This window comes from Lampetra fluviatilis, chromosome 34 (genome assembly GCF_964198595.1).
Source record: "Lampetra fluviatilis chromosome 34, kcLamFluv1.1, whole genome shotgun sequence".
NCBI lineage: Eukaryota > Metazoa > Chordata > Hyperoartia > Petromyzontiformes > Petromyzontidae > Lampetra > Lampetra fluviatilis.
The window spans coordinates 10,360,705-10,381,507 of NC_136308.1; the positions used below are offsets into that span (position 1 = coordinate 10,360,705).

At 52.3% G+C, this 20,803-nt stretch overlaps 2 protein-coding genes across 2 annotated transcripts in view; both read right to left on the minus strand.

The window, feature by feature from the left end:
• The window catches only part of LOC144944412 (S-adenosylhomocysteine hydrolase-like protein 1), a 24,604-nt gene extending 17,735 nt beyond the window's left edge, over positions 1-6,869 (minus strand). Inside the window, exons 1-5 of the mRNA XM_078872552.1 lie at positions 6,667-6,869; positions 4,896-4,992; positions 1,502-1,618; positions 921-1,021; positions 128-230 (exon numbers count right to left, since the gene is read on the minus strand). Coding sequence (XP_078728678.1) covers positions 128-230; positions 921-1,021; positions 1,502-1,618; positions 4,896-4,992; positions 6,667-6,723 — 475 coding nt within the window. The 5' untranslated portion in view covers positions 6,724-6,869. The remainder of the gene's footprint in view (positions 1-127; positions 231-920; positions 1,022-1,501; positions 1,619-4,895; positions 4,993-6,666) is intronic.
• Positions 6,870-8,825: 1,956 nt separating this feature from the next.
• The window catches only part of HDAC6 (histone deacetylase 6), a 40,638-nt gene continuing 28,660 nt past the window's right edge, over positions 8,826-20,803 (minus strand). Inside the window, exons 17-29 of the mRNA XM_078872491.1 lie at positions 20,045-20,333; positions 19,161-19,289; positions 18,862-19,030; positions 17,831-17,964; positions 17,127-17,195; positions 16,492-16,684; positions 15,629-15,778; positions 14,792-14,966; positions 13,725-14,545; positions 13,091-13,378; positions 12,186-12,338; positions 11,360-11,488; positions 8,826-9,036 (exon numbers count right to left, since the gene is read on the minus strand). Of these exons, the coding sequence (XP_078728617.1) occupies positions 8,968-9,036; positions 11,360-11,488; positions 12,186-12,338; positions 13,091-13,378; positions 13,725-14,545; positions 14,792-14,966; positions 15,629-15,778; positions 16,492-16,684; positions 17,127-17,195; positions 17,831-17,964; positions 18,862-19,030; positions 19,161-19,289; positions 20,045-20,333 (2,768 nt within the window). The 3' untranslated portion in view covers positions 8,826-8,967. The remainder of the gene's footprint in view (positions 9,037-11,359; positions 11,489-12,185; positions 12,339-13,090; positions 13,379-13,724; positions 14,546-14,791; positions 14,967-15,628; positions 15,779-16,491; positions 16,685-17,126; positions 17,196-17,830; positions 17,965-18,861; positions 19,031-19,160; positions 19,290-20,044; positions 20,334-20,803) is intronic.

Here is a 20,803-nt window from a genome sequence, read left to right on the forward strand (position 1 = left end):
GTCGTTCTCTCTCTCTACGAGAGCTACGAGCGAGCGGTGTGTGGGTGTGGCAGTAGTGGCGCGTTATAAGTGGGCATTATTATTCTTCTTTTTGTTGAAACACATGGACACACGCGCACGTGCGTACCGGCCTCAGCCAGTGCAGCGGCCACGTCGTTGTGCGTGGAGTAGATGTTGCACGCCGCCCAGCGACACTCGGCTCCGAGGTCGCACAGCGTCTCAATCAGCACCTGTACACGCACGCCCACCTCGTTACTGCCAGCCCCCCCCCCCCCCCCACAGATCCCCCCCAGCCCTCCGCCCACCTCCACCCCCTCTTCATTACAAGCTGCCCCCACACCTATGCTCCTCGTCGCCGTCGTTAGCTTCTAATGTTCCATCCACTCCCAGGTTAAGTGCATGTGGTGGGGAGCCGGTGGTGCAGTGGTTAGCGGGGCACCGCGGTGGCGAGATGTTAACTACCTCGCCTGGTATGCAGGAGGTCGTGGGTTTGATCCCGACCCTGATGCTTGCTACTGTATATTTGGAGTCTACATGTCTCTCTCCCACCGTGGTCGCGTGGATTTTTTAATCCGGGTCCGCTGGTTTTTTCCTCCACTTTTAGAATCAGCGTCATGCGTTTAAAGTATTTGGCTGCTAAACATTTCCACATAATGATAAGCCACTTCGTTGAGCTATCATTTTTAGACAGGCTGCTTCTTACCTGGTAAAATAAAAATAGTTTCATAAATAGCGCACCACGTTGCGATTCCCGCTCACGACACATCAGTGACGAATACCTGAATTGGTCCCCCGGGTCCTCCCCTAGGTCGACTCGGCCTCAAATGACTACCTGGTTCAGTGTGTAAGCATCAGCACTGGGGGGAGACAAAGGCGACCGGGCCGGGCGGGGAGGGGGGAGCGCTTTTAAGGGCTCGTACCGCGGTGTGCGCCGTGACGTGCGTGCAGCCCACGATGCGCGCCCCGGCGAGAGGCCGGTCCCGCTCCGCTCTCTTCCTCAGCGCCATGAGCGCCGGCATGTCTGCGGGGACAGAGGGCAGTGGGAACGTGACCTTGGGAGCCACGGCCTACAGCTCGACCCGCGCCGTTGTGCTGCCACTGCATCCCCACGTGTCTGGAACTCCTTTTCTCCTCCGTATTGAAATTTTTTTATTTGTAAAAAAAAATTAAGTGATTTGGCGAAACTTTGCACTCCCAGCGTGTTTTTGTGTTGTTTATTGTTGTAACGTTCTGACCCGCCCCTAACTGGACATATGTGAAAAAGAGCTTTATAGATCATCGGATTCCTCCTGCAGTATGAATATTCCGATTCTGATCCATGAAAGATGGATACACTCCCACAGGTCAATCCGCACCTTGACACCGGCCTATCCCACCAGGACCTAGGCAGTGCCGCGGACCCCACGCATGCGATGTACTGTATGTTGAACTTCTTTCGCACCGTACATAGCCAACCGTGGTAATCGGAGGTGCGGGCGTCGTGTGCACGGGGTGGACCCACCCTGCTGCGCGATGCTGATTTCTCGTCGTCCCAGCTCTGCGCGACTCGCGTCCTTCACACAGTAATCATCGTCCCCCGCCGTCTCCCGGGGCGACACCCCCTCCTCATCCGAGCTATCTGCAGCCACACACACACGTGAACACACACACACGTGAACACACACACACGTGAACACACACACGTGAACACACACACACGTGAACACACACACACACGTGAACCCAAACACACACACACACGTGAACACACACACACATGTGAACAAACACACACGTGAAAAAACACACACACGTGAACACACACACACGTGAACACACACGTGAACACACACACGTGAACACACACACACGTGAACACACACACGTGAACACACACGTGAACACACACACACGTGAACACACACACACGTGAACACACACACACACGTGAACCCAAACACACACACACACGTGAACACACACACACACACCCCGTGTAGCCTACTTAGACCATGCTGTTAGAGAGCGCCGAAGAAGGCCGCCACGGTCCGTCAAGGGATGGTGTGGCCACCACCACCACAGGCGGCCGCATGTTTCTCTCCAAAATGTTGATGTTTTCAAACTTCACCTGGCACTCATTTAAGGCCGAGTCGAACTAGGGGAAGCCCAGGAATGGTTCAGATTTAATTCGCCACTCACGTTGATCGTGGTATTATAATCGAAAGCAGGTCTCCATGTTTGATAGCGCAGTGTGCTAACCGCTATGCCACCACTCCCCCAACATGCACACGCGGTTACACAGCCATGTGTGAACACACGCGTGAACGTACGGGGGGACACGCAGATCTCCTGCCCGGTCATCCTCGCAGTGTGCACTTTCAGATGCGCTTTTGCGGCCGTCTGGAACGCTCTTTCCTTCCGATACTAGGAAGCCACTGGAGCTATGCACTTTTAAATCAATATTGAAAACGAATTTCTTTCGAACCGCTTTTTGTGTTTTAGTTTCTCGCCCGTTTCCCCACACCTCCGATTTGCGCGGTTGGCTACATACGGTCTTAATGAGGTTCAACATATGGTACGTACATACAGCCGGTGGCCAGGTTTCACGAGTGAGCGGCAGCAGAGATGTGGCAAACCGACGTGGTGGCTAACGAGGTGCCAGGGAAGAGGCTGACAGCTGAGCCCACGATCGGGCCTCATTGCTTCGCACTGCCACGGCCACAGTGGGTGATGGTCGTGGACCGCGTGAGAACGTCCGGCGAATGCTGCGGACAGCTGAGCCACACGCGGAGAGTCAAGGACGCTCCACAGTGCCACCGTGATGAACAATTTCGAACAGTGGCCTCGACAGGAGAACCAGTGGCTCAAAAGGTTGCGAGTTCAAATCCTGTGCTGGGGGCTGACTCGGCCTTTCATCCCGCCGGGGTTGATAACAATGGGTATCACTTTGTGGCGGGGGGGGGGGAGTCAACGGTGCTTGTCCCATGGATAGTCGTACCCCCACCATAGGAATGTGGAATTTCCACCACTGGCTCAGGGCTGTAAAAAGAGAGATGAGCCCCGCAAGAAATCTCTTTGACTTTTTTTTGCGAATATCCGTCCACTGTTCATTCATTCCCTGGAACCATCTCTGAGCTTAACTAAGACACTTAATGTCGCACTCCTAAGACGTCGCTATTCCTCCATACGGCACTCCTCGCTCCTGAGTGCTCTCGCACGGACACTGCGTTCCAGAGGTGTGGACTCGAGTCATGTGACTTGGACTCGAGTCAGACTCGAGTCATGAATTTGATGACTTGCGACTCGACTTGGACTGGCATAACAATGACTTTGTCCCACCTATGAGATGTGGACTCGAGTCATGTGACTTGGACTCGAGTCAGACTCGAGTCATGAATTTGATGACTTGCGACTCGACTTGAACTTGCATAACAATGACTTTGTCCCACCTCTGCTGCGTTCTCCCCACACAGCTGAGCAAGGGACTCGTGAAGGGTGAACTTTACCACAACGCGACAACAGCATTACCACTGCACTCCACCGCGCGCACACAGCGCACACATTCCAACGCAGTTAACCAGGGTCATTCACGCGTCTCAGCCATCATTACATCCATGTCGCTTGCGCTATTAAGCGTTATTACTGCTGCATTTGGAGGGAGGGAGGGAGGGGGCGGGCGGGCGACCTCGTGACCTTCACGGAACAGCAGTGGTGATGGCCCGGGCACTCAGCTCACTGCCCCCCCGCACCCACCTACCCGCGTCTAATGGGTCCGCGTGCATTTTATGGAGCGAGAATCAAGAAGTTGTGGCTGTTAATTGCTACTCAAGCCGCAGGCAGCGACGATAAGAATGCTGCCACTAATCACATGGGCCCCCTCCTTAAACCGGTCTGGATTAAACCAGATGTTAAGCTCCTTGGCTGGTGTCGTAGAAAACAAGCGGTCCCCCCCTCCACCCGGGCCACGGAGAATACAGATAAGAGGGCCTCGGTTAGTTTCCCAATGCCCCAGGCCACACACACACACACTCTCTCTCTCGGGTCCCATGGACAGATGTTCATTCTTTCATCCATGATACTTCACCCACCTACGAATGTCGTGCCCTACATTGACAATTAGTCCGTTTGGCTGTGGCCACTCTAAATCTGGTGAATTTACCATCAAGAATTTTAACTCTCATGTTGAATCTTAGCTACAGCTACATTTTCAACTGTGACTTTGATTTAACAACTGTGAATATGCGAGCGTATTTTATCACTTGTTTATATACGCTAACGATTGCGGTGTCATTTATTTAAGCATTGACAATTTTCGTGCCTTGTTTAATTTATGTATGATTGTTTAATATATCAGACCATGTAACTTTCTCTGTCATCCATAAGAGGTTTGTTTGTGTTAGATCGCGTAAATATATAAATGTGTCGTTAAACCCGCCACCACCCGACACAACCAACTAGTAAGGGTTGTCACGCAAACAGAACGTGCCAATTCGTCACTAGTACAGCACTAACCGGTGTGGTGGAGGAGCCCAGCGACAACATTTACAATCTGAGTTCGACGTTTAGCAGCACTGGCACGACATTCGTAGGTGGGTGAAGCCCCGTGAAGGCTATTCCGGGGGGGGTCTTCGTCTCGTGTCCGTGCAGCGCCTCTCTTCGCGCGCAACACATCTCTGTGGGGCGCACGTCGTCATCGCCGTCATCAATGTCGTCATCGTCGTCGTCATTCTCGTCATCAATGTCGTCATCGTCATCATCAACGTCATCGTCGTCGTCATCATCGTCGTCGTCATCAATGTCGTCATCGTCGTCGTTATCGTCGTCGTCGTCGTCATCGACGTCGGCGTCTGTGCGAGCGCATGCACCCGGCGTCGTGGCGTCGTCGTGTCGCGCGCGTGCTGCTGATGAGCGCTAACCTAGGGCGAAGCTGTCGTACGAGCCCGTGCGCGACCGCGAGCGAGGCCGTCGGATGCTGCGTTCGAAGCGAGCCTGGTGATCCTCCTGTGGGGGTTCCTGTGTCGATAACAAGAGCAAAACAAGCGGGACGTGCGGCTCCTCTGTCACCCCCTCGTGTGTGCCGTGCCGGCCTTCTTAGGTGCTCGCTAACAGCACTTGCCCCAATAGTGTGTCCAGGCTATACGGGGGACCTTTGTGACAGGCTATGCAGGTGGTACCTGTTATACCACGAACTTCACACGTTCATTCTTCCAGCCACGTCGAGCACCTTGACAAACGCTGTTTCGTCTCATCCGCACTCTTGTTCAACCCCCCCCTCCAAACTCCGAAGATCACACAAACAGCGCACGAACTCACTCACCCACGCTCACCAGACTCGTCCACTCACTCAATCACTTCACCTCACTCACTCAACCCTCACTCACTCAGCCCTCACTCATTCCTTCCCCTCTGTGTCCGCCCCTCGCTCCGCCTCACCTGGGAATTCCTTCCCTATCAGCGCTGTTTTCCCTCCAAGCACAATAACAACCTGGCCCTAATTGAAGATGCGCGTTGGACTATTTTACCTCTTAAGACTTCGACAGTGTAATTGTGTGGCTGGCCGCTTTGCCCAGCAACTGCGTTAAAATAAAATCGTAGACAACCCCCAACACAAATATCCCCCGTGTAGCCTTAACAGACTGTCGGGGCAAGTGCTGTTCGCTAGCACCTATGAAGGGGAGGGGGGGTCAACACCACGCCCAGCCGTCTTTGTCTTCCCAGTGGCGATGTTTACACACCGCGCTAGGTACTAATTTCAGGCTGAATAGACCTAGGGGAGGACCATGACCGGTTCAGCAGGAATCGAACTCAGGTCGCCAAGTTCGCAGCGCCGCTAACCGCTACACTACCACGCCACAACACACACAGACACCCAACACACACACACACCCCAACACACAACCGTCATTCACCACGAAGTGGCGGTGACATCACCACGGCGCTTGTGCCAGGCTATGTGCATGTTGAGGCCACGTGAACGCCCGCTGGCAGGTCACGGGGCAGACCGAGGTGTCGACTGACAGACGACTGAGATGACTGGCTGATGCACCACCTGTGCCCCCTACTGTGCCAACTTGCTGTGCTTTAGCCACCCGGCGCCCCGCTCGTTGTTGTGAGCGTCGCTCCTCTGCCCTACGTTGTTGTTGGAGGGCGACTGCCTCCAACTGCCCAGTAGCCTCCTTCACGAGCCTCCTCCACAGAGGCCGATCTTGACACCGCTGGTACCAGTCATCGGCAAGTCCACTCAGCTCCACGTCCTCCTGCACAACATCACTCCATCTCTTCTCTAGCCCGTGCCGCGCCCGTTTAGCCCCCACACAGACACCCAACACACACGCGAGTGATTCCCGACCACACGGCTATGCAGGCGAAATGCTGTCGTGCCACAGGACGCAATTTGAAAGCGCACGTGTGGAGAGCGGTGGCGCAGCGGTTAGCGCGTTCCGCTCTGGACCCCCGCTCACGGCCAACACCTGTGATACTGCTTATCTGAACCGGTCCTGGGCCACCACAGCCTAAAATGAGTACCTGGTACAGTGGTGTGCAAACATTGCCACTGTGGTCCTGTCCACCCACCCCCTCGTGTGACATGCCGGCCTTCAAAGGTGCTCGCTAACAGCACTTGCCCCAATAGTATGTTTAGGCTATTCGGGGGATCTTTGTCTTTGTGACAGTGTTTGCCGGTGGTACCTGTTTGAGAGATGTGTGGTTGCCCTGGCTGGAGAGGTTCTTGCTGATGGACGTCATCGTAGAAGTCACTCCTCACGATACTGCAGGTCTCCAGGCCGTGCCAGAACCACTCGCACTCACCCCCACCGACCCTCAACCCCACCGACCCTCACCGTGCCACTGTGACTCGCACACCCCTATCACTTGCTCACCGAGTAACTTTTTGCTCGCTCTGGCTCAACGAACTCCGTGTCGCACTCCGACTGCGAGTCGTTCGCTCGCTGTGCTCTCCCTGGCTCACCGGCTTAAATATAGCCACCGGCTCACTATGGCTCACTGACCTTGGTTTACTATTCTGATCTCTGGCTCGTCTATGCTGTCTCACCGATCTGTGAGTCTAGGGCTCACTACAACCGTGATTGTGTGGCTCACCAAGTTCAATGCTTGTCACTGGCTTGAACAAGCTAGGGGTCACTGGCTCACCGGGGTTTCGCTCTGGCTCAACAAACTATCACTGGCAGACTCTGGTTCACGAAGTTCAATGTTGCTTTCTGGCTCACTGGGCAGGGAGTCACTGCGATTCACCGTGGCTCGCTGACCTCTGCTTACTGTTCTTAGCTCTGGTTCACTAAATATTATGATGCACACTCTGGCTCACTGAGATGCATCATTCTGGCTCACTGTGGCTCACTGCGCTCACCACAGCCCCACTACCCATGCCCTCGGGGGTCACTGAGTGGCGCCTGGCTGCCGTCCGCTGGGGTTTTGTGATCTCCAGAGGGCGTGTCCAAAATCCTTTACGGACAAGGATGTAATGTTTAAACCAGTTATTACAACATTAGGTCTGTGTCATGAAAAGAGATTAAACCACTCAGGACAGAGTCAATAGCTGCTGCACTCTGTAGGACCAGAGCTGACTGGTTTTCGGTGTGCGTACATGCACGCGTGCCAGCGAGCACCCTTTCGCGTGAGTCTGTAAGAATTAGTACAAAGTGTGTGAATGTTCCTTTGGGGCACTCGGGAGGCGAGTCGACACTTGGGCGGCGAGTCGACACTTGGGCGGCGAGTCGACACTTGGGCAAGGTGAAGCAAATTCACCTCCACGCAACGCGAAATTAACGCCTTGCACACACGTACACACGCTTTCCTAGGCGCTCAGTCAAGAGAAGCCGCGTACGCCAATCTCATTACACACAGCATTGGTGTTTCTTTGTATGTATGTTGAACTTATTTCACCGACATGACGTGATGAAGACATTTCCATTCTGAACCCTTGCAATGAATGTGCAGTTGCACTACTCGGGAATTCCCCAAGAAGAATAAATTATAGAACTATACTCTTTGGTTCTTTCGGTAAAGTCACGTAGGTGAAAATAAAATAAAAAATAACTTTTGTATTTTTATTTTTATATTTATTTTATTTTCACCTACGTGACTTTACCGAAAGAACCAAAGAGTATGGATCCTTGCTGTCACGAAAACTTCAAATCTAGAATCATAGAACTACTTCATAAGTCACTTGAATATGCCTCTTGATATTAACACTGGGAGTAAAAATGTGTAATGCTCTGCCAAAGAGTGTTCACCAACTGCCCAGGGTATTGAAACATCGCTGCAAGGGAGGGTGGCCGCTGGTCGAGACTAACGAGAGAGCGGCAGCCAAAGGAGAGAACGCGTCCTCCACAGTAGCGGAGCAAAGAATTTGGTTCATGTGCAGGGGCTAGGATTCTTGCCTTGCGAAACTCTTGAGAGATGGAGTTGGATCTAGATCTGAATTTTTGTGACTGCAATGATCCATACTCTTTAAAGAACCAAAGAGATGGAGTTGGCTTCAGGAAGCCTTCATCTAGCAGTGGATAATGAATAAAAATGATTATTCATCACATATCGAACTAAAATGATTAATTCCCAAAACTGGAATTTTCCCAAATGAAGTTAAAACCAAATAAAACACAAGTCTTTTACTTAGTTATTTGTGCAGTCATTGGTGACTATACAGAGACCAGCAGGGCATTGCTTTGGTTTAAATACAAGACAAAGGCTATTCTCCTTTCTCAAACAACCTTTCAGGAACAAAATAATGAGAAACACTTCAATTACATCGGCCCCTTTAGTTTTCCTCACACCAGCACCGCGCTCCTCTTTATGTAACGACGCAACAAACCACACCACGGGCGTGCTCTCTGGAAACGGCGCAAGATTTATTGATGGCGGGTTGGCAGTGAACCCTGCTGGCCGATTCACAGGTAAAATCTGTCGCTAACGGCGACAAGGATGTTACATAAAACGTCTTGCGTGGGCCACGACCAGGGGGGGCGTGTCTCAGGGCAGGCCCGGCATCTCCTCGTCAAACTTGGATCGATAGGCGGCCCGCTTGGCTGGGAACAGCAGCTGCCAGTGGAAAAAAACACAAAGACAAAGATCCCCCATACAGCCTGAACAGACTTTTGGGCCAAGTGCTGTTAGAGAGCACCTATGAAAGCTGGCACGGTACACGAGGGGGTGGGTGGCCAGCACCACGCCCGACCGCCTTTGTCTCCCTAGTGGAGATATTTACACATCGCACCAGGTACTAATTTAAGGCTGAGTCGACCGAGGGGAGGCCCAAGACCAGTTCAGATAATCTTCACTGGTGTTGGCCGTGAGCGGGAATCGAACTCAGGTCGCTGGGTTTGTAGCGCAGCGCGCTAACCATTGCACTTGCACTACTTGCCACATCTTTAAAGGATTTGTGAGCAGACACAATACAGCGTGGTTAAACCCAGGATGGATCGTAGACAGGCCAGCCTGAATGTTTCTAACCCATGCAGATATTCCGAGAAGACCCGCAGCTTCGTGTGGAGCAACAAAGTAGCTTTTACACAGCTTTAAGCAGCCAATGAAAAGATAATGCTGCCCAACTGATTCGGAGCGAGACATCTGCTATCAAACCAGTGCTGGCAATTAGCACATTGCCCAAGTATGGAAACTTCTCCACTCTCTCCACAACTTCCCCATCACCAGTTGGGGTATTGAGTGGGTGGAGTGTTTGATAACACAAAATACCCAGGCAGGTGGCTTAGTTTTCGTGGGGCTGACAGTAAAGCTCCACCTCTTCGTAGTACGTTCCAGGTCAAGCAGCAGTGCCCCTAACTCCTTCTCTGAGTGAGCAGCAATCTCCAGATCATCAGCATTCATAACATAGTTGACCAATTGGGAGCCATCCCTCGACCGCACCTGGGCATCGATCAGCCTCCCATTGTATCTGTACCAGATGGAAATTCCTCCGGTACAGCGATGAAACTACGTGGTCGAAGATGATGTTCAATAATGCTAGAGGACATCCCTGTTGCAACCCAAGGTGAACAGGGAATGGCTGTAACTCCCAGCTACATAGCTTTACCCAGGCCTGCACACCATCATGAAGGTCCTTAATGATTGTAAGCAGAGTCAGGGACTCCGAAAGCACGGACACGTACACATGGACACGCACAATGAACATGCAGACAGACACATATGGACATGAACATGCACAAAAGAACACAGGCACAAATTAACACAAAAGTACCAAGACAAAGATCCTCCATTTAGCCTTAAGACTGTAGGGGCCAGTGCTGTTAGCGAGCACCTATGAAGGCCGGCACGACACACGAGGGGGTGGGTGGCCAACACCACGCCCGGACACCTTTGTCTCCCTAGTGACGGTGTTTACACATCACACCAGGTCCTCATTTGAGGCTGAGTCGACCTAGGGGAGGTCTGGGACCGGTTCAGATAATCGTCACATAAACACAGACACCAGACAGAGGCACACATAACTACTGTCATCTCAGACCCATGATGCCCACGACTCCTCCTGCCCAGTCGACGTTGTACAGTGTTCTCAGCCATCCAATTAATCCACCATGGGTGTGGTGCTCAGGTGCGCTAAACACTGAGCATTGCGACACTCCCGTGAAATTACTGAATGTCGACACGCTTACACAAGCACACCCAGGCTACAGACATGACTACGTGAAAGCTCGTGCATAAAACACACAAGAAGTGGCGACAGAATACACAACCAATGAAAATAAAGGCAACTGTTTGCACAGGAGGGCCTCGCAGAGTCTCAAGGCGTACTTTTCAGGAGGTCTGCTGTATTTAGATGATGGGGCAATCCCATTCATGACTTATAAGAGTGATGCGGGGTGGAGCAGGGGCACAGTGGTCCGTGCACTGTGCCACGGCCACCCGAGTTCAATTCCTGTCCACGACTAACATCAGTGGTGGGTGGTATCTGAACCACCCCTGGGCGCTCACTCCCTCTTCACCAACCCGCACTGAGCCTGCCTGATAAAGGCTGGTCGAACAGCACCCATGACTCATGCAACGCAAGGAGGCGCCATGGTAGCGAGATGTTAACTACCTTGCCTGGTATACAGGAGGTCGTGGGTTCACTCCCAACCCTGACGCCTGCTGTTTATTTGCAGTTTGCATGTTCTCCCCGTGATCGCGTGGTTTTTTTCTCCGGGTCCTCCGTTTTTTTCCCTCCAAGATTTTGAAACATGAGTTTGGAGTATTCAGTTGCTATAAATTTCCACGCAATAAGCCACTTAATTTGTGGCCAGCTCGATTCTGAAAGAAAGCTATATAGCTCAGTGGGCCTTACCTGGGAAAATACAAATAGTTGGAACGTAGGAAGGCCTTCAACCTAACCCAGGGACGCGCGCGTGAGATGGGATGCAGTTCTCACCTCGTGGTGCACGTAGGAGTCGCAGGAGTAGCACCAGGCGGACAAGTCCGCGAAGCTTAGCACGAGCGCGTGTCCGCTCTTCTCGCTATGCTGCAGCATGTGCCCGCGGACGTACCTCCCGCAATATGCCTACAATGTGCCAACCCGCACAGCGCACGCACGGTCGTTACTGATGGCTGCTGCATTCACTCCGATCTTCGACCCTTGACTCATGTGGATCGTTACAAATGGTAAATTCCCCGCAGCAATTCAATTAATCGTCACGATCCAGGGCCACGATTTGAATCAATCTTTATTTGTCTCGTCTTGTTCATCTCAAATGTATTGATTGCTCTGTTAGACAAAATAGAGCATCATTTGTGTTGTCGACAAATGTGTTTGAGTTATCAGTCTTGTTTCATGGGACCTCCTTTGCCAGTACCAAAATATGAGAATAGGTTTTCCCCTTTTTTCTGGCAACAAAATAGGTGTTGAGATGTAAAAACACCAAACTGAAACCTTTTACAAGGAAACATGTCTGCATTAATCACAATACTTGTGATCAGAATGCAAACAAAAAACATATTCTGATAATATATGCATTGTCTTTGAAACTGATTGGTCCACACCAGAGACAGCTTTCTTTTGAGCCTAGTCTCAAAACAGTGTTAGAACAGAGGACGCCAAAAGGCGTACAGCACAAAGAGAGCCATCTGCAGCAGGGCACAAGGGAAGCATTGATATTGATATCAACTATGCGATGCATCCATTACACCCCTAAGGTGCGTACGGCGACGTTTTTTTTGCAAGCGCGTCGTAACGCTCCGGCGGGCGCGCGACACTGCACCTGATAGCAGACGAGGCACAGCCAGTTCTCCGACGAGTCGCCGCAATCGACGCACGGGGAGGAGGGATTCACGACCCCGCCGGGGATGGCCGTCACGGCATCCAGGTGGGGACACCACGACAGCGGCTTCACCGCGTAGCACAGCGACGGGGGCTGAGGGCAGTCCACAAAAAGCCGTGTCCGGTCAGCGGTCGCAGCCAGTGTGGGGTGGTATTTAATACACATAGAATTCTAATACCTGGGGACGAAATACTATATATCATTTGAACCCCCTTCCCCTGTGGTGATTTAACCCCCCCCACCCACAGCCCCTGAGGTCAGAACACTCCTTACCCTATAATAGTATCTTTACCCTGGGGTTCAAATAATATATAGGATTCTGACCAGAGGGGTTAATTTTCCATAGCGGGGAGTCAAAGTACGATAACAGAATTTGTACACAAGGGTTCAAGACGAAATTATAACTTTGACTGTGGAGATTAAATTACATGACATCACATTATCTCACACCGGCTGTGTTACTCGCCGCTAGGCTTTAGTTTACGCAGAGCTGCCGAAATATTTTTGGAGGCTCGGTGAAAAATACCAGGTCAGGTCCCCACTGAGTCCACCTCAACCCTTTCTGAGGCGCCCATGGGCTTCCTATAACATGAAGAGTTGCACTGCCCGCGTGAGAGATGAGAATATATAATTTGATATCATGGCATTATACCTCCAGCACAATCCAGACAAAACTGTAGAAAAATATATTAAATTTTTAAGTTGACTACAAGAAATATTGCTATTTTTATTGACTTAAGAGGGACGCAATGTTATTGCGTGCACGAAAATCTTAATGATAAAATAACTTCCATGTGTGTGAGAAGTGAAGCTGGCGCTTAAACAGGGCGTGGGGTATTACTCACCGTCCAGCCGCTGGCCTCCGCCAAACCCACGTCATCTTCATGTATTCCGGAGGCCACTTCATCCTTCCCGGGTATAGCACACGGTCCTCCAGTCTCACCGCCACACGCAGCCTCACTCTCACCACACACGGCCTCACTCTCGCCGCACACAGCCTCGCCGCCACACACAGCCCGAATACTCTCACCACGCACAGCCTCGCCACCATGCAGAGCCTCGCTCTCACACACTCCTGTACGATCACTCTTGCTCCCATCCTCGTGGATGCCTCCGTGCGGTGACGACGCGTCCTGATTCGCGCACACAAACGACACGCCAGGGATTCAGTGTTCATCAAATGAGTCGCCCGGTTTGCGGTGCGTCAAGGCTCCGCTCCATGGCATGAGCAGTACATGGTGAACTATGACCGGTGCCAAGCTCAGCGCTCTGACCTCTGAGCCGTCACGTGCGGGTGATATGAATCATCAGACGCTTGCAGCATGTAACACCTCTAAATATGTATTTCAGCAGAGAAGATTGGTAATCGTAGAAAGGGTAGAACACGGTGTGTTATGATTAGAGCAGTTCGGGGAAACCCTGCTCGTCGTACACATTTTAAGAAGAACGATAAAGACGCACACGGAAGGAGGCACATACCATGGGTGAGTCTTCTTCCTGACCCTGCCGCATGCAATCAGAGAGTCGCGTCTTGGGTCTGGCCCCACCCACCGCTGCGCCATCCAAGCGAGACCCCACCCCAGCAGACAGCCCCACGCCGTCCGACGGAACAAGGCCATTCTTGGCGGTGCTGACGTGCGGAGGCCGCCCGTCACTACTTCCTGTCTGCTCAGCCTTCGAGCCCAGACCGGGCGCCCAAGAGGCCATTGCCTCCGCCAGTTCATCCACGGATGCCGCTGTCCCAGCCGCTGCTGCCGAAGACTGTTCAGGCGGTACCCGCGGTCGCAGAGGGGGTAGTAGTGGGCTATCCGCAGCAATCGGTGTCAGAGGATCTTGTGGGGTGTTCGCTCCGCTCACCCTGCTGCCCGCGGGGGTCGACGTAGACACGCTCGCAGCGCCCGCGGATGTCGGTGGGGAAAGCGGCGTAGAAACGTCAGGGCTGTCCATGGCACGAGGCGGGCTAACGCTGAGGCTCCGGATCGACGCGCAACCCCCAGGGCTGGCCGTGGTGTCCTGCGGGCTGCTCGCGGAATGCGGCGTCGACGTAGAACCCATGGGGCTGTCCGCCGTGAAATACGAGTTGTCCGTGAAATCGCTCGCCGAGTTTGAACTCCCGAGGCTCCCCGTGTCGCCGAGCGAGCTGGCCGTGAAGCTGTGGGACGCGAAGCTCCGTGCGCTGTCGTCGGCGGCCGGGTGCTGCTTGTCGAAGTGCATCTCGTGCGCGTGCACGGCCGCGGGTGTCAGGGTCAAGAGGTCGTCCCCACGCTGGCCATCCTCGGGGGAAGCCTCGGTGAGTGGCACTGCCAGGTAGGGAGGGCGAAACGCACTTGAATGAGAAACCAGGAGCACTTTTGACAATAAGGGCCACCCCAAAAACTGCAACGCTTCGGACGTATGGATGTACGTATGTACGTGTCTTGGACTTCTTTCGCACCGTACGTAGCCAACCTTGCTAATTGGAGGTGCGGGCGAAGGACAACAAACTAAACCCAAAAAACCAGCGGACTGTACCCATTAGCACGAATATGTCTGCACGAAGCACGTACCTGGTATGCGCAGGTTGTGCCAGAGCGGGCTGTGCGTGTGCAGGACACTGGTGAGCACCCTCTCGGCGCCCGCTTGGGGCGGCTCCAGCGGCCCGAGGGCCAACGTGGGGTCTCCCAGCAGCGTGCGGGTGCACATGGCCATGCACTCGGCAATCGTGGTGAGGTTGTACCCTCCCTGCGGCGCGTCACGCACACGACGCCAAGTTAATGGTATGACACAGGGATGGCGTGTGTGCATGTTGACGGTGTGAGTGAATTAATGGTGTGATGCGGTGGTGATGGCTTGTGTATGTGGATGGTGTAGGTGTGTTTACGGTGTGTGTTAATGGTGTGACGTGGTGATAATGTGGCTGTGTGGATGGTGTAGGTATGTTGATGGCATGGGAGAGTTGATGCTTTGGGTGTTCTGATGGCAACATTGGGTTGTTATTGAAAGGATGTTTGTTGATGCTGTGGTGTGCTGATAAAATCTGTTGATGGTGGTCTAATATTAGTGTGTTGATAGCTGCTCACTGTGTGTTCGGTGTGTCGATTGGGTGTTTCCCTGGCTTTATTTTTTTCACAGAATATTTTCCAGGTTTCTGGTAAGACTGGAGTAGATGGCACATGGCTAGTGGTGAGCGGTACGGTGGATGGGGTATGTCAGTTGCCAAAATATTTTTTTCTAGGTTACTAACACCAGACAAACCAGGATGAAATTAATCCCAGGGTGTTTCCATTGTTGGTGAAGGTGTGATGATGGTAAGTGTGATGACAAAATGTGATGGTGCGGGTGTTCCGATCACGTTATCGGTGAAGGCGAGTTGATGACAGGGTACCCGCGCCACGCTACGTTACCTCCAGGAAGAGAAGGACCCGTCCGTTAGCCAACCCCAGCAGCATGTGCGTCATGTGCGCGTAGCAATCCGGGGTCACCATGCAGAGGCCCAGCGGGTCGCCCTGTGCCGCGTCAAATCCCGCCGACACCAGCACCAGCTCGGGGTCGAACTGCACACGCACGCACATACACCCAAGTGCAAGAGATCGCAGACGGATTGGCATGTGGGCACATATGAGAAGGGCGATGCGAAAACCGGATTAAAAAAAAATTCAAAAGGCCATGCACGGTAATGCAAAAAGGCACACAATTTAGAAGGTGTAGCAGTGCATTAGCCATCCAAGTGATAGCCCTACCCCTAGCAAACCAGCCAATGGTACTAAACTCACAATATTCTTTTTCGCTCCTGTCAAATGTCACTACAGCTCATGGTATTCTCCACAGCTCGACTCACAACCTCCTCTCTTTACCAAGAACCAGGACCGTTGCTGCCAAGCACTGTTTTCCTCCGCCGTCTGGAACGCCATCCCGCTGCACATTCACAGCAATCAATCTACATCTACTTTCAGAGAAACGTGGCTTTCGAGTGATTCTGACCTTGGCCCTATGCCTGAGTGACTGGCATTATGGCCATGAAATATTATGAGCGTCATGAATTGCGTTAGTAGTATTTAAACCCTAACCACACCAGCCAACCAAGCAAGCACTAGCCCTACCGCGAACCTTATCCAAGCTGGCAACCAGCCGCTATACCAGCCCTCCAAATGGTCCTAACCCTACCTCTAAAACCCTCTCCAGTGCTCTGACATCACCCTTTTTCACTCTTCATTGGCTTTTCACTTTTAACGTTCACATCGCGCCACGATCCGCGTGCTCCGCTTACCTCGTAAGCGATGGGCAACACGGTGCTCATGAACGCGGCCAGGTACTCGGCGTTTCTCATGTAGGGCCCCGGCCACGGCACATTCACGTTGAAGCCTTTGCCGGGCCCCGTGCCCACTCGGTCGACATTTGCATCCTCCGAGCACGGAAAGAAGCGACCTCCGTCATACCGGTGAAGTGACACGTAGAGCACGCTGCGGCCACAACGGGACAGGCGCACACACCCAAAACCATGACGCGCGCGCACGCACGCACACAGACACTCAACACGTATTGTAATCTAACTCGGGCCACCAAGTTTGCAGTGCAGTGCGCGATACAACTTGTAACTGCTCCTCAAGCAAAGTTAATGATCCCGTATAGCCTAAACATGATGTTCGGGCAAGTGCTGTTAAGAAACCACATAGGAAGGTCTACGAAGGATGCAAGATGGGGTAGTTTGGCCAGCACTATGCCGACTTAAAAACATGAGAGGTAGAGAGCCTACAACCGCGAAAAACCTACGTGGAAGTATCAATTGCACTTACAGCCGCGCGGACACACCAACACGCACGGACGTGCCATCAGCACTGCCAGAAACCGTTCCAAAGTTACAAGCGCGTGGCAGATCAGCGGGAGGTGGGTCCGACCACTTACCTGGGGTCATCCTCGAATATGTGCTGGGTCCCATTGCCGTGGTGCACATCCCAGTCCACGATGAGCACCCTGAGCACAGAGCACCCAGGGGCGGGCGAGTCAGAGAGGGAGAGACGGAGGGAGCTTGTCGGATTGAAGTGTGGTGGTTTTGACTTGGCATCGGTGTGGTGTGCTTTTCGTGGTGTGTCGCTCACAGTTGGAAAGGTTTTTTTGCAACATTGGCGAGGTGCATGGTGTGGTATGCGGCACAGTATTGGTGAGGTATGTGCAGAGTTGATGTGGTATGTGTAGAGCCATTTTTGTCATTCTACATTTTTGGATCAGGGACTTCCCATGCCATGCAAATCGTGTTTGCGACGAGATGTGATCTAAGATGCTTATCGCCTGAAAAGCAATCTGAGATGCCCCGTGTAAAGGGCACTATTTCAAAAAGAAAACGTTATTTCCATTGTGGATTTTAACCATATTTCACCACATTGATGAGTGCTGGTGTGGAGCATGGTGCGATTATGGGTGTGGTGAATAATAATTGAGCGTGTGGTGCAGTATTGGTGTGGTGCACAGCATGGCAAATGATGCAATATTGCTGCGGTGTGGCATGCGGTATCGGCGTGGGATGCGAAGTAGTCATTGGTGGGGTGCGCTACACAGCAGTACTGCGGTGTACGATGCGTTATCGGTGTGCCGTGGGATGTGACCCGCACCGTATTTTGCGGCGCGCCAGGCTCTGTGCGTGTTTGGCTGCCAGGGCGACCGTGTTGAAGAGACAGAAGCCACAGGCGACGTCGCTCTCGGCGTGGTGACCGGGGGGACGAACGATCGCCACCCCGTTACTCACCTGCAGCCAACCACCCAGACACACAATATACTCGCGCACTCACCTCCCAACTACATACATACAAAGATCCTCCGTATAGACTTTAGAGACTTTTGGGGCCAAGTGCTGTAAGCGAACACGCCGACAACGGCACATGAGGGCGTGGGTGACTAGCACCACGCCCGGCCGCCGTTGTCTCTCCAGTGGCGATGTTTAAACACCGCACCAGGTACTGATTTGAGGCTGAGTCGATCTAGGGGAGGCCCCGAGCAAGTTCAGTCGTAAGCGTGAATCGAATTCGGATCGCCGGGTTCGTAGTGCAGCACGCGAACCGCTACACTACCGCTCCCCACTACATACATACATGCATACACAACCGCATTACACACCAATAAGGCACTGCCACCACTCGGTACACGTCACACGCTTTGACAAATGCACCCCCCTGCCCACAAAGCTCTCAAGTTCTCTATCGACATCGTAAACCTCTAAAGCTTGCCGGTGACATCAGACGCCCCTCTCCTACCTGGTCATGACCTCACAGTCGCCCTCACTTATTCTGGATCCATCAAATCGCCAATGGCTCAGTGCCTGCTTCTGTCAATGAGACTTGGGCCGAGGACAGGCAGATGTCACCAAAGACTGGCACAGTGTATAAGAGGGTGGTGTGGCCAGCACCATGCCCGGCTACCTTTGTCTCCCCACTGCTGATATTCACGCACTGTGCTCCGTACTCATTTAAGGCTGACTCACCCTACTGTAAACCCATAACCAGTTCAATATATTCACACGCCAGATAATCACCACCGAGTCGTAGCTGTAAATCGAACTTCAACCACCAAATTCGTAGCTTAGCACACTAACCACTACAACACCGCTCCCCACTCCCCATATCGATGTTCCACTCGGTGTGCCCACCTGGCCACACATGGCGGCCTCCACGAGGCTGAGCGCTGCCCCGGCAGCCAAGCAGGCACTGTCGAACGAGCTGGGGCTCAGGTAGACAGAGTTGTAATCCGCGCTGCACCGGTGCAGATCCCGCGCCTTCATGCTCGTCGTCTCCCGCATCGCGTTCACGTGCCGAACGCTGCACGCAAAACACACAGATTACGATCCCCCACGTAGCTTCTGGTTGTTGGGACAAGTGCTGTTTGCTAGCGCCTACGAAGGCCAGCATAGCACACGACGGGATGATGTGGCCTAGGTAAGAAGAGTACCTGTGGCAAGTAAGGAGCTCCTCCTGTGTGGCCAGCCGGGCTGTCACCATGTGACACCTCCCCACCAATCCCAGATCCTCGTGCCGGGAGAACATTACGGAGATTCGGTCGGGCTGCTCTGGGTGGAATCTGGTAAGAGCAGGGGGTACACACACATGCACATAAGTGCACATAACACACGCGCAACACACACAAATTACGCACACACGTACAGACATACCCACATATGCACGCATACAAATAGACACAACAGGAACCTAGCGGGAAGTGCAATTACCCAATTTGTCACCATCAGCCATAATTCATGGATGAAGGCCACCCCAAACCATCACCTTTCCTCAAGATTATAGTGGTTTTGGCTGATATCATTGCTCCATCTCCATAGGAGATGCCTTCTCACACGTGTTCTCTCTCTCTCCTTTGACTGCCACTTGGTCATTAGTCGAGACCAGGGGTCAGCGACCTCTGGCTCCGGAGCCGCATGCGGCTCTTTAATGACTGCTTCGTGACGTAATTTATTAAGGAACACCGTCTCGTATTCACATGCATTGCAGCTCTTGAAATATTGAACTTTTTCCCGAATAAAGGCTCTTCTTGTTATTTTCGTTGCCGACCCCTGTTATCGACCTCTGTCCATCATTTCTTCTAGCTGCATTGTGCTGGCCAAGTGCACGAATCAATTTCCTCTCCTATCAGTGGAATTCCAAATCTGCACCCCTTCCATATTAATTTTCCGCTTCTGTTCCATGTGAACTGATCAATGTCATAGCAGGTGACATGCACTGATTGTCATGGGTAGTGAAACACGTCACCAAGCGTCGGTAAATTTTGGCGGTTCTGGCTATTCAACTCACAGGTCACACACATGCGGACAAGCAACTCACCGGTCCCACATGTTGTGATGATCCATCATGCGCTTGTCATACACCAACCCGGTGACGCGCGTCTCCATGCTGACCATCCCCATGACAACAACGTCTCCTATTTCCGTGACGACAGCCTCCGCCGCGACGGGGGTCTCCGTGGCGTCGGATTTCACGACTTCAGTCTTTTCTTCTGTCGTCATGACGCCCGTTTCTGTGGTGCTTGTGGGGTCCTTTTCCCTGTCCGTGTCAATCTCTTTGCTTTCTTTGTCATCATCATTTTCAGAGACTGATGTTGACTTTGCCAAACCTTAAACACAGGACAATCATATATTTGTCAGAATCAGAAACTTTATTTCAACTGGCAGAATCTGATGAGCTATGAAGCTATTCACAGATGTCCACTATTTGCATCCATTGTTAGGATTGTATTGTTACATTTAGCAACATCAAAAGTTGTCATATCGAGAAACAATTATAGATGCTTTTAAAGGGCATGTTCAAACCCTACATCTGGAACTTAAACAATCTAGTGTACGAGTCTTTATCAGCCCACCAGGGACAAAATGATTAAGCCACGAGTTGTGGCATTACTGACCATATGCATCTCAAAAACTAGGCAAGACTCGTGATATAATTGGTAGGCATGTAACACCCCCCCCCCCCCCCGTGCTGTGATGAAATTGTCAGGGTCACAGGGTCAGGGGACAGCAAAATGCGTAACAGCAATAACAAAGTAACATGGTGCAGCTCTTTATAAGGCAGCGATGCAGAACCGCA